The 13080-nt window shown below is 41.3% G+C and overlaps 1 protein-coding gene across 1 annotated transcript in view; it reads right to left on the bottom strand.

The window, feature by feature from the left end:
* Nucleotides 1-2712: 2712 nt before the first annotated feature.
* The window catches only part of FMN1 (formin 1), a 340200-nt gene continuing 329832 nt past the window's right edge, over nt 2713-13080 (bottom strand). Inside the window, exons 18-19 of the mRNA XM_010844210.1 lie at nt 5904-5988; nt 2713-4747 (exon numbers count right to left, since the gene is read on the bottom strand). Coding sequence (XP_010842512.1) covers nt 4703-4747; nt 5904-5988 — 130 coding nt within the window. The 3' untranslated portion in view covers nt 2713-4702. The remainder of the gene's footprint in view (nt 4748-5903; nt 5989-13080) is intronic.

Below are 13080 nucleotides of genomic sequence, written 5' to 3'. Positions count from 1 at the left end.
AGGGTCTGGTAGATTGCCTGCTCCCTGGGAGGGGAAATGAAGAACTGTGAAACTAAACTTCAATGCCTCTAACAAGGTGTCAACAACCGATGGGTTTGCAGACATGACACAAAATGAGCCTCCGAGTCACATACAGCGGTGTAACTGAGCCCAGTGATGCCTGGATTCAGTCACTAATGGAGTTATAAATACAGTTATGTGCGTCTCAAGGAGCCAGACCTGCTGAGGCCTGTGCCAAAAGGTGCCTTTAAATGACTTCTGCACCAATAACAGACAAGGTTCCGACCAGCCAGACTGTCTCTCTCCATAGCTGGAAAATGGAAATATGTTCAACAAAGTTATTTACATTTTGGAAAAGTTAAAAACTAGCCATTCATTTCAAATACTGTAAACTTGTCTGCACAGACTTGTTTCTCTTGTAGATTTCTTTATGATAACAAAGTAGCTGACTTGAATGAAAGTTCATTTCTTTATTCAGTCCACCCTCTTTAGCTGTGTTTCTATGGTAAAAACCTGATATATGAAGTGTGGTATTCATGCTTTTCTGGATGGTCCATCCATTTATGAACTGCTCTTACAAGAGAATCAGAGAAAGGAAATTTTAATTGTCTAACACTTCTTTCTCTACATACCACTTCTCTTTGTATGTGATTTTTCCAAAAATAAATTGTTCAGAGCAATACTTCACTCTCTTGAACCCACTATGAAAATTGCCTGGTTTAGGCTGAAGTCTCAAGTGGGCAGTTAAGAGCTTTACTTTGTCCACACTCATCAGTCTTCACAGCTGTTCAAATTCTTATACGCTTAGGACCTCTACAACACCGGGTTTCACAATATGTCCTTCTTTTGTGATTCAGGAACTAATTAATTTGTTGACTTCCAAATCTGCTGATGCTTCTTTTCCCCTTCTACCTTTTGGTCTTTTTGTTTTTAAATGATGAGAACGGGCAAGATCAAAGAAAAATGAAGCTCAAACCTAGTGGAGAGTTCTTGTTAGCAATTTTTAGACTATTTAAACTAATTATAGAATTGGATATTTGATATTTGCATCAGTTATTTTGGGGGTAAAAGCTATGTTTTTTTTTGATTTCTTCCTCCTCTTCACACAGAAAGCTCCAATTTGGTTTTATCTTTGTTTGGCAAGGGTGGCAGTACTACAAAACAGACCAATTTAGAACATCAGGGAATGAAGTTCCCATGTCAGTGTTACAGTCTGGTTATTGGGAAAGAGCCCACAGGTCTGCAACGCTAATTCCCTTTCATATTCTGGCTGACTAGGTACTGTCTGCCGTGTGCAATGATCTATGTTAGTGACACCAGGCAAGAATGAAATAGAAATAAAATATGTTGTCCAACAAAGAAGTAAAATTAAAATTTCCCCATGCAGATGGTATAATCTAGAGAGAGAGATGTGTAATCCCAGTCCAACAAGCAAATCTTTACCAAAAATACACTTACATATCTTTTGATACATCTGATCACAGTCTTGGAAGGACTGTACCAATGACTTCTTCACCTTGCTGAATACTACCAAAGAGTTTTATTCCTTCCTTTAATTTCTCCACCAGCAGCATATGAGCATTTGGGAAATGCCTTTCCTTACGGTACTTATGAGAAAAGGACGTGCCTAAGAGCGGCTGAGCAGGTGTGCAGCGTACACTATTCTTACCGGGAAGAAAAGAGGACTGAAGACCGGGGTCCAATCTGGCATCCAGTTTCTCATCATGTTGCCCACTGTTTTGGCTAAAACATTTAAAGATGGAAGAGCATGACTGGATCTCTTTATTCTACTTCCCAGATTTCACTTTTTCCTCCATAGTTCCTGGGTAGTTGCAATGAATGTTTAAAGAGATTTCATAGACATCAACCCAAGGATTCAAAAGGTAACTTCTGAGCAGCAGGTGTATCACCTGTGACTCCTGGGCCTTGCCTATCATCATATCATTCATTTCTTCTTGGCTACCTTTTCCCTTCACCGTGTCTCCGCCCATAAACTGCCTCTTGGGTTAAAAAACCATATAGCACACCTCCGCCTCACTTGATCCTCAATACTTCATAGGCCTGTTTTTCACCTAACATGTTTATATAATGCTTTTATGTCATATATGATATACTTGTGTGCTTGATGATTATGCAGGTTATGCAAGAATCTGAACTGCTATCCACTGTGCCCTCAGCTTTAATGAATCTTAACTAGGCAGAGATGATGTTGTTATAAGTTAAGGTTTCTCTGAGTCTGATTAGTGAGTCAAATATGTCTGGTTAAATGCAGGGTAGAAATACTGGCCACTGTCCCTCTTGTGCAGGCAGGGCTGGGCTAAGAACAGCCAGACATGCCCCAGCTGCTAACTACTCACCATACCCCAACTACTTAACATACCCCAACTACTTACTCATGAAAAGTTTAGTGACACCTGCTGTAGTTAACACAATCTCAGCTGCATATTGGATAGGTGATTCTCTCAGGGCCTCTGGGTTGTTTAAGATGATCCACCTTGGACAAAGTCTTGTGAACTTTTACCAAGCATCAGGTCAAGTTACAAATGAGGGCACCGTCGCACTGCAGTCCACATGCGGACTTGGGAGGGGTGTCCAGATGCCGAATGCAGGATGCAAATTGGGTGAGTCATGGGGATCCTGCCACGGTGTCTTCACACATTAACAGTACATTGGACTCCCTAGGTTTTCCCAACAGAGGTAGGCAAACTTTGCTCTTTAGAAAAGGTTTTATTTTACTGCCAAATTCCGGTCTGTCTGCTATAATGAAATCCAACTTGAGCGTGGGTAAAACATGCGCTTTTTCTTTTGTCCGTTAATACTAGAAGGACTGTCACAGAGTACAGGGTAGCTGTAAGTAGGATTTGTTTCAAATTGAAGAATTTCTTAGGTCCTCACCATTAAGTGAAAATGAAGAGAAAAACAATCTAAGAAAGCAGTAAGAAAGGCTTGCTCACAAGCAACTATTATTAGCCATATAAGTTCTTACCAGCTCTTCTGTTTTGCTTGTCTTATTCTTTTATTTTTTTGGGGAAAAAAAACAAACCATGTTATTACATTCCTTTTTTTTTTTTTAAATTATTAGAAAGACTGGCTAGCACCTGCAGGAATATGGCCTTGTGACTAGATTTGATCCTGACTCTGCATTCCTGGGCATTGTATTAGGATATGGTGCTGCTGTAATTGGCTGTATCTATTATGGGGTCCCTGTGGGGGCTGATAACTAGCAGGCAGGTCCTGGATAGACACTCAGGTACCTGGCAAGGTGAGGGATTCTGGCAAGATGCTGGGGCAAGGGGCAGCTCACACATGACCAGCAGATGTGTGTTAAGGTTTCTGCTCTTCTCTAGATGGTCTTCCACCAGTTGGGAGGAGAAAGCTTGGACCTCTTTCCTTTCAAGACTGAAACCTGATAGGCTTTGATCCTTACCTCAGTTCACCCCAAGTCTCCTCTCTTCTCCTCTCACAGCATAGGAGAGTGGCGAGAGGTACAAGGTGGTTTTCCTGTGACTCTAGAGGCAGTAATCACACGGGCTTCCAGGGTCAGAAAAAACTACCTATTGAACTCAAAATTCAATATCAATGTAATCATCCTCTTCCCATTTTGATGTAAAGAACTTTTTTACTACCCTCTCTTTTTTGGACATTAAACCCCCCTGCTTCAACCATAGGTCACATGTCTGTCAGTCAAGGTCATGATAAATAGCTCCAAGTAGCATTTGCTCTCCTGTCTAGACACTGCCTCCCAGGGTTCATGGGAGAGGTCCAGCCACATTCAGTCCCAGAACCTGGTGTACAGCTCAGCTGCAGTTCAACATGGTGTATCCACTCATAGATGATTTGAGGTGTGAAATGAACTCTGGCTGATACTGGGTCACTCATCAAAGCAGATGCTTTGACCCCAAGTCTGTTGCTGCTCAGTTATCATAGTTTTTTTTTGTTTTTTGTTTTTTAAATAAGGGGTAGAGAATTCCTAGTGGCCTAGGAAACCTCAATGAACTGATATGAAAACAGAGGAATGGGTCTTGCTAAATGGCTAATGCCAACTACCTGTATTATAATTTGTTCTCCAGAAAGAAGTTTATGACTATTTAACCTCCTTCTCCATCCATGTATAATTCCATGTTCTGTTCTTTCTAACACGTGAAAAACAATGAAAAAATAACCATTTCTTGAGTGTGGGGCATACAGTCTTGGGCCTCTTAAAATAATTCTGGTAAGTCTCAACATTTTTGGCAAGAAGGGTGCTTCAGGATCTTGCTGCAATAGAATCAAAATTAAGATCAATAATCAAACCAGCAGGCTTGATTACTGTAAAGATCAAGGCTTGAACTTGCTCAAGGCAGCTGTCACAAAAAATCCATCTCTTCTTCTGTCACAAGTTTACATATATCATGCTTGGGTTAGAAAGCTTGAGGTCCCTGATTTAAAAAAAGAAAAACTCAAAAATCTTGGTAATTCTCTGGTCTTGTAGCGAAGGAACTTTGGACCTCTAGAAGAAACAGTTCTCAAATACTTCTTCAGCAGCATTTCATTGTTCCTATGGCTTAACAAGGGGCTTCTTTAAGAAGGCACAGGGTTCTCGGAAAGAGATGAGCAAAATAAACATTGAGTGACGTATCTTTTGAGGGCTTCTTGTAGCACCGGTGTTACAGAGGGTCATGCGGGTGCTATGCCTCACCATCACTGCTCTCCTGTGTCTGTGTTAGTTGGTGCTCACGCTAGCTTCCTTCTGACGCAGTCTTTCCTTCTGTTATTTGAGACAAAATTGAGTTTATTATTATTCCTTTTCCTAAATTTTCACCTTTCTCAAATTTTGATATGTTTCTCAAATGTTGGTCTATGATGCTGAATAGAGTTGTACCAAATGCCCTAGAAATGAGAGGATAGAGGCCTGGGGAATGAGCAGTGGATAACGAGGGAAGAAGACAAAAATCTGAGTTGAGCCCACTGCCACCAAAAATATAGATACACCACATAAAGATGAGTGTACCAAATACACCACCAAATGGGCACAGAACGTTTCCATTCAGGTAGGAGCTCTGTAAGCCAACCATGGCTGTCCCTGATGAAGTCCTATAGCCCTGACTTCCCCATTTCTCATTCAACATTTGCTGAGCTGCTGATAGGGTTGTTAGGAGAACACTGTCGTTGGTTAACAGAAATCGTCTCACTTACTGACCACTTAGATGGTCAAAGAATTTAAAGCAACTGGCAAAAGTACTAGGGAAGAATGAAGTAACTTCACAACTGGTAAAATACAACTAGTAAGTGGCTAAGCTGGGACTTGAACCTCTATACCTTGGGTTCCTAACCATTCAGCTATTCCAACTGTATCGTGGAGATTCCTTGTGATCAGTATTGCCAGTGGGACTGTGGAGGACAGCTTCCCTTCCTGGCTAGGAAGACACACTACTAGTCTGCTAGTTTCTATCCTAGGGCGAGCAATCAGGGGACCAGTCAGCAGTCTGAGAAGTGGTCTTAGGTAGGCTGTATCTTTCTGCATCTCAGTTTTACCAACTAGCAAAAGAGGCTACTCCCTGCCCCTCTCTTTAACAAGGAAAAGGAACTGGTGAGGGCAAAATTCTCCAACAAGTTCAGGAAAAGGGTACTTTGAGATGAAGGGGATCTTTGTGTGAGGTGCAATGGGCAAGGGTGTGAAATGGCAAGTGACTACATTTGGTTTATCAGGAAAGGACCCTGTTTGAATTTGCTAGAAGAGCACACAGGGCTGGGTTTTGCTCCTCACCTATGTCCTTTCTCACCATGTGGTATCCTGGGATGGGAACTGAGAATATATACACTACTCATCCCTCTGAGTTTCATCCTTTAAATTTAGGCCCACTCCTGGGTGCACCTCAGGTATAGTGAAAAGTCTTGAGGTTATAATGAAAAATGCATCTCACCAGACTAGCCGTGGGGTTGATTTTCTTTGTCTCCACTTTCTTCTCTGCTGTTAACTTGCTGACTGATTCCTGAGCCATTTTCAATCTGAAATCAAAACAGGGAGTGGGGAGGAGACAGGAGGAAAAGAAAAGAGGAGAAAAAAAGAAAGAAGAAAAAGGTCAGGTTAAATAGAAATCCAAATGCTGCTGAATTAATCAGTTAGCAGTCTGAAATATAAGGGGTGGCTTTTCCAGTGCTTTTCATGATTAAATTCAGACTCTGTGAGGGTATCTCCTCTTGGGTATCAAAACTGATCTTCCTTCACTGACTGAGAAGCTCACTGAGATCTGCTTGGGAAATCTGTGCTTTTGTGACCAAGGTAAGAGTTTCTGATCTATGGAATACTGGATGGACTCCCTGTACTCTAAGGGCACACCCCAAGGCTATCTGGCTTGTGAACCACTTTATCCTATCAGCAGACAGGATAAAGGCAATCTGAAAAACTAAAATTTTGGAGAAACATACAAAACTGCAAATATTAAAATCCACCAGAGAGTTCCCTGGCTGTCCAGTGGTTAGGACTTGGTGCTTTCACTGGCTGTCAGGGGCTCTGGTTCAATCCCTGTTTGGAGAACTAAGATCCTGCAAGCCATGTAGCACAGAAAAAAAAAAAAAAAAATCCACCAGTTCACATCAAGAAAGTCAAAAGCCAACCTACAGAATGGGGAAAATATTTGTAAATCATGTATCTGATAAAGGACTTACATTCAGATTACATGGATAGCTTACAAACTCAAATAAAGAGACAAATCACCCAACTTAAAAAATAGGCAAAATATTTAACTAGACATTTTTCCAAAGACAGATGGCTCATAAGCACATGAAAAGAAGCTCGACATCATCAGTCAGAAAAATACAAAGCAAAACCACAAGGAGATACCACTCCTAGCCCCTAGGGATGGATAGAATTAAAAAGAAAGACAATAACAAGCATAGAGATGAGGATGTGAAGAAACTGGAATCCTTATACACTGCTGATGGAACTAGAGAATGGTACAATCACGTTGGAAAACAGTTTGGCAGCTTTTCAAAATGTTAAACATAGTTAGCATATGACCCAGCAATTCCACTACTTGGTATATTAATATATGTATACCCAAGAAAATGAAAATTTGTCTATAAAAATATACATATGAATTTTTATAGCATTATTTAAAATTATTTAAAACAGCCAAAGTAGAAACAGTCCAAATTTTTGCATTAGCTGATAAATGAATAAACAAATGGTAGTATATTAACACAACAGAATATTTTAAGGAATGAAGTACTGGGCCATATTAAGGAATGAAGTGCTGAATGAAAGCTACATCATGGATGAACCTAAAAAATCCATTTTCTTAAGATAAATTAAAGAAGCCAGCTACAAAAATCCACATATTATATGATTCCATTTACATGCAATGTCCAGAGTAGGTAAATAAAAGAAACATGAAGTAGATTAGCAATGCCAGGGGCTGGGGGCAGTGGAGAAGTGGGAGTGACTGCTAATGAATAAGGGGTTTCTCCTAAAACTAGGTATCAGTGATGGTTGCAGATCCTTGTGAATATATGGAAAACCACTGAATTGAACACTTTCAAAAGGGTAAATTTTACAGCATGTGAATCATATCTCAATAAAGTTGTTATTGAAAACCCAATTCCACAACATGACATTATTTCTTACTCAGCTTATCAATTCAACACGGCAGTATTTCTCAACCATCAGATTGGCAAATCTAACAGAGAATGTCAACTGACATTGAGGACAATAATGGGTGATAGGAACCCAAAACATGTATGAGGGTGTGTGAATGTACACAGCAAGCTTTGGCAGCATCAAGTGAAACTGAACACATACATACCCTATGAGCTATCCATTCCTCTTCTAGGGAGATACCCAAAAGAAAATTTTAAAATTAGACACAGGGCTTTCATTGTTGCAATATATGCAATAATGAAAAATTGAAACAACCTAATAATCAGGTTCAAGAGGAACAGGATAGATGATAAGAGCAAATAGTAACAGCTGACATTTACAGGGTGCCTACTGTCTGCTAGGTACTAGTCTCCCTGCTTTATTTGAATTAAGCCATTCAATTCTCCCAGTAGCCCTGTGAGATGGAAACCTTCACTGTTTGCATTTTATAGGTCTTAAGCACTGTGTTGTCCTGTGTGTGCTCGGTTGTGTCCAACTCTGCAATCCCACGGACTGTAGCCCATCAGGATCCTCTGTCCATGGAATTCTACAGGCAAGAATACTGGAGGGAGTTGCCACTGCCTATTCCAGGGGATCTTCCTGACCCAGGGACTGAATTGGAGTCTTGGCATCTCCTGCACTGGCAGGCAGATTCTTTACCACTGAGCCATCTGGAAAGCCCAAGCACAGTGCACACACACACACAGAAGTCGCTCAGTCGTGTCCGACTCTTTGCGACCCCATGGATTGTAGCCCACCAGGCTCCTCAGTCCATGGGATTTTCCAGGCATGAATACTGGAGTGGGTTGCCGTTTCCTTCTCCAGGGGATCTTCCTGACCCAGGGATCGAACCCGGGTCTCCTGCATTGTAGGCAGGTGCTTTACCATCTGAGCTACCAGGGAAACCCATCAAAAACACAGAAGAGTAGTAGTAAGTTTCAAAAGGATGCCAGTTGAGATCTTTTATAGATGAAATCTACTTCCTAGAAGTCAACTCGCCAATTATATGCATAGCTGGAGACAAGAGTTGCCAGTCCAGGTTCGATGCACGATACTGGATGCTTGGGGCTAGTGCACTGGGACGATCCAGAGGGATGGTATGGGGAGGGAGGAGGGAGGAGGGTTCAGGATGGGGAACACATGTATACCCGTGGTGGATTCATTTTGATATTTGGCAAAACTAATACAATTATGTAAAGTTTAAAAATAAAATAAAATTAAAAAAAAAAAAAGGTCCAACTGGAAAATATCTCGGGTACCCAATTAGATCCAGTTATTCTGCGTCTGTGGATTTAAAATGATCATCAGTGATGCTTATATATTATATTCATTTAATAGAATACAGTAAAACTGTGAAAATGAATAAACTAAATCTGTGGACGACAATTGTGGATATCAGAAACATGATGTTGAAAGAGTGACAGATTCTGAAGGGTGAGTGAGTGAAGAGGCCATCCAGCCTGGTGGTCAAGTGCTCAACTCCAGAGCCGGACTAATTCCGGCTTAGAGTGGGGATTAATTCTCAGCCCCACTACTTATTAGCTGTGTGACCCTGGGCAAGTGACCTCTCTGTGCACCTAGAAAAGGAGGTAACAACAGTTCGGGCTATGCTGAGTCACTGAAAGGACTGAGAAAGCGCTGCTCCAGGCACAATGTAACCACGCAGCATAGGTTCACTAGTGCTGTTACTGTGTGTGCGTTATGCTACTTTGTGTAGACGCTGGGGAGTAGTGCCCACAAAAGACTGTTCACAGATGCCTGCACCTGTATGTAAACATCTATTTATACTTACATGCAGACTGGAAAGAGACTAATTTCATGATAGAAGTTATCGCTAGAAAGATGAAAGAAGAGAATGACTTTGGGAGGTGATATGTCTAAAGGAGAAGAGGGTGGCAGAGGATGAGATGGTTGGATGGCATCACTGCCTCAATGGACATAAGTCTGAGGAAACTCCTAGAGAGAGTGAAGGACAGGGAAGCCTGGCGTGCTGCAGTCTGTGGGGTCGCAAAGAGTCAGACACAACTTAGCGACTGAACACCAACAACAAACGTCAAACAGAATTCCATTTTTATCCACAACATTTCATTTTCAATTATAAAATCTTAAAGAATATGTGGCAGAATGTTAACAATTCTAGGTGGTGGGAATATGGGTGTGTTGCGATCTTTAATATGTTTACTTAAAAATTTCTTCAGAAATGTTTTATGTTTTTGAATGTCTGTGTTTTAAATGTCTGTGTTTTAAAAATGTCTTCACATCAAAGACATAAAAAAACGAACATGCTTTTTTTCAGGGCCTCAAATCTGAATCTTTCACTCATTACTAATCCCATACTTGCTTAATACTGAAGAAGTGGCTGAGCGCCTTAGCTTGTTACTTCATTTTGCACAATTTGTTTGAAATACACACTTCATAATCCAATCTCCCTGCCCACATGCACAAGTTAGTTCAATGAATTCAACATGCTGACTTGTGCATCAGAAAAGAAAAATGAGACAAAGATGAGCAATGTTTTATGTAACCCAAGAAATGCATCTGCAGAGCCGCCGTGAGAACAAGCTCTGGCACAGGTCTGACATATATACCACACTGCCTACTAAACTTTTCTGCTTGCAGCAGTAACTGTCACCATACCCACATAAGAAAAGAATGCACCAGAAGGAGCAAATCCTGTTCAGACTGCATTGGAGACCAATCAGTAAGGGATCTGCAATCAAGATGAGGCTGTGGCTTGTAGCACCTTCTTTCCTTGGTTTTCTCCAGCAAGATTTGTTTTCAACAAGAGCACCTATTGTTCATCCTTTAACCTCAATTCCAATGGAATTGCTTGGAATTACTATTCCTCCTGCAGCTCCCTAACTTTTAGGAAATTTGGGGGTCATCTTTTGCCTAAGTAGTTCCTTTTCGCCTTAGGATTCTGATCTCTTCTCCCGGAACTGGTCTTCTACCATGATGCAGGCTCAGCATTGCCTCCCCCGATTCCCGTATTTCTTAGTAGCTCTGCAATCACTTTCCATGTTCTCTCCGTATCCGGGGGTGGCGGTGGTGGGGGGGATGGTGATTGGAAAAGGGGAATTAGGTAAACTGGGAGATAACCTAACATCCTGTCCCCACTGTCAACCATTTCCTATTGCTCTGTGACTGTTCTGTAGACTGAGGTTCTCATGCACACCCCAGGTTTTCAAGGACAATTCTGATCTCGGTGATTCTATCTTGCTTTTCTCTAAAGATTCTCATTCAATTATGACGTCTCCCTTTCACAGGGCACTCTAAAAATCAGAAAGGACTGAGAGGAATCAAAGCTTGGTGCAAAGTAGCTTCAGCATCAGTGAGGCTTGATTTTAACTCCAACTCTGCCAGTTATCAGACAACTTGGAGTGAGTTAATCAACTTTCAGTTTCTTTATATATAAAATGGTATGATATACATACATATTATATGTGTGTGTGTGTGTGTGTGTGTGAGTCTGTGTTAACTGCTCCGTCATGTCCGACTCCGTGACCCCTTGGACTGTAGCCCACTGGGCTCCTCTGTCCATGGAATTCTCCGGGCAAGAATACTAGAGTGCACAGCCATTCCCTTCTTCAGGATCTTCCCAACTCAGGGATCAAACCTGGGTATTGTGCACTGAAGGCAGATTCTTTACAACTTTAGCCACACAGGGAAGCCCCCAAACAAACAAAAAAACAACAATCATATATGAAGTGAAGTGAAGTCGCTCAGCCGTGTCTGACTCTTTGCGACCCCATGGACTGTAGCCTATCAGGCTCCTCCGTCCATGGGATTTTCCAGGCAAGAGTGCTGGAGTGGATTGCCATTTCCTTCTCCAGGGGATCTTCCCTTACATGGTGTTACTGTGAGGATTAAATTAATTAACATATCTAGATCAAACTGCCAACATCCATTGGATCATAGAAAAAACAAGGGAATTCCAGAAAAACTTCTGCTTCATTGACTATGCTAAAGCCTTTGACTGTGTGGATCACAACAAACTGTGGAAAATTCTTTAAGGGATGGGAATACCAAACCACCTTACCTGCCTCATGAGAAACCTGTATGCAGGAAAAAAATTAACAGTTAGAATTGGACATGTAACAATGGACTGGTTCAAAATCATGAAAGGAGTATGTCAAGGCTGTATATAATCACCTTGCTTATTTAACTTATATGCAGAGTACATTATGCAAAATACCCGGCTGGATGAACCACAAGCTGGAATCAAGATTTCCAGGAGAAATATCAATAACCGCAGATATGCAGATGATACCACCCTAATGGCAGAAAGTGAAGAGGAACAAAAGAGCCTCTTGATGAAGGTGAAAGAGGAGAATGAAAAATTGGCTTAAAACTCAACATTTAAAAAGCTAAGAACATGACATCAGTCCTATCACTTCATGGAAAACAGATGGGGGAAAAAATGGAAATAGTGATAGACTTTATTTTTTGGTGCTCCAAAATCACTGCAGACAGTGACTGCAGCCACGAAATTAAAAGATGTTTGCTCTGTGGAAGAAAAGCTATGAAAAACCTAGATAGTGTATTAAAAAGCAGAGACATCGCTTTGCTGACAAAGCTCCATATAGTCAAAGCTATGATTTTTCCAACAGTCATGTATGAATGAGAGTTGGGCCATAAGGCTGAGTGCCAAAGAAATGTTGCTTCTGAACTGTGGTGTTGAAGAAGACTCTTGAGAGTCCCTTGGACTGCAAGGAGATCTAATCAGTCAATCCTAAAGGAAACCAGTCCTAAATATTCATTGGAAGGACTGATGCTGAAGCTGAAACTCTAATACTTTGGCCACTTGATGCGAAGAGCCAGCTCACTGGAAAAGACCCTGTTGCTGGGAAAGACTGAGGGCAGGAGGAGAAGGGGGCAACAGAGGATGAGATGGTTGGATGGCATTACTGACTCAATGGACATGAATTCGAGTAAACTCTGGGAGTTGGTGATGGACAGGGAGGCCTGGCGTGCTGCAGTCCATAGGACTGCAAAGAGTCAGACGTGACTGAGCCACTGAACTAAACACTTAATAAAGGATAAGCATAATGGAATCTTCCATCACAGAGATAAAGGAACTCTTGAAGAACGCATGACAATAGTTTCTGACTATAAATAATACTAATGGAGCTGCTACTAGCTAAAATACTATCTTGCAATAATACTATTTACATGTGTTCTGAAAGCAAACCAAATCAACTAATGCTATTATCCAGAGATTCAGCAAACCAAGGAACTCACCTCAACTTCTTCTGATCTGAACACAGATTTTAAAAGTCATAATGAGAAGCTATACTTTGATACAGACATGACATACGTTTCTCAACCAAATAAATCAGTTCAGTTCTGCTCAGTTGTGTCTGACTCTTTGTGACCCCATGAACTGCAGCATGCCAGGCTTCCCTGTCCATCATCAACTCCTGGAGCTTGCTCAAACTCATGTCCATTGAGTCAGTGATGCC

The sequence above is a fragment of the Bison bison genome, unplaced genomic scaffold, assembly GCF_000754665.1.
Source record: "Bison bison bison isolate TAMUID 2011002044 unplaced genomic scaffold, Bison_UMD1.0 scf7180017864197, whole genome shotgun sequence".
Taxonomy (NCBI): Eukaryota; Metazoa; Chordata; class Mammalia; order Artiodactyla; family Bovidae; genus Bison; species Bison bison.
The sequence above is the reverse complement of the archived record's forward strand: the minus strand, read 5'-3'. Positions and strand labels throughout refer to the sequence as shown.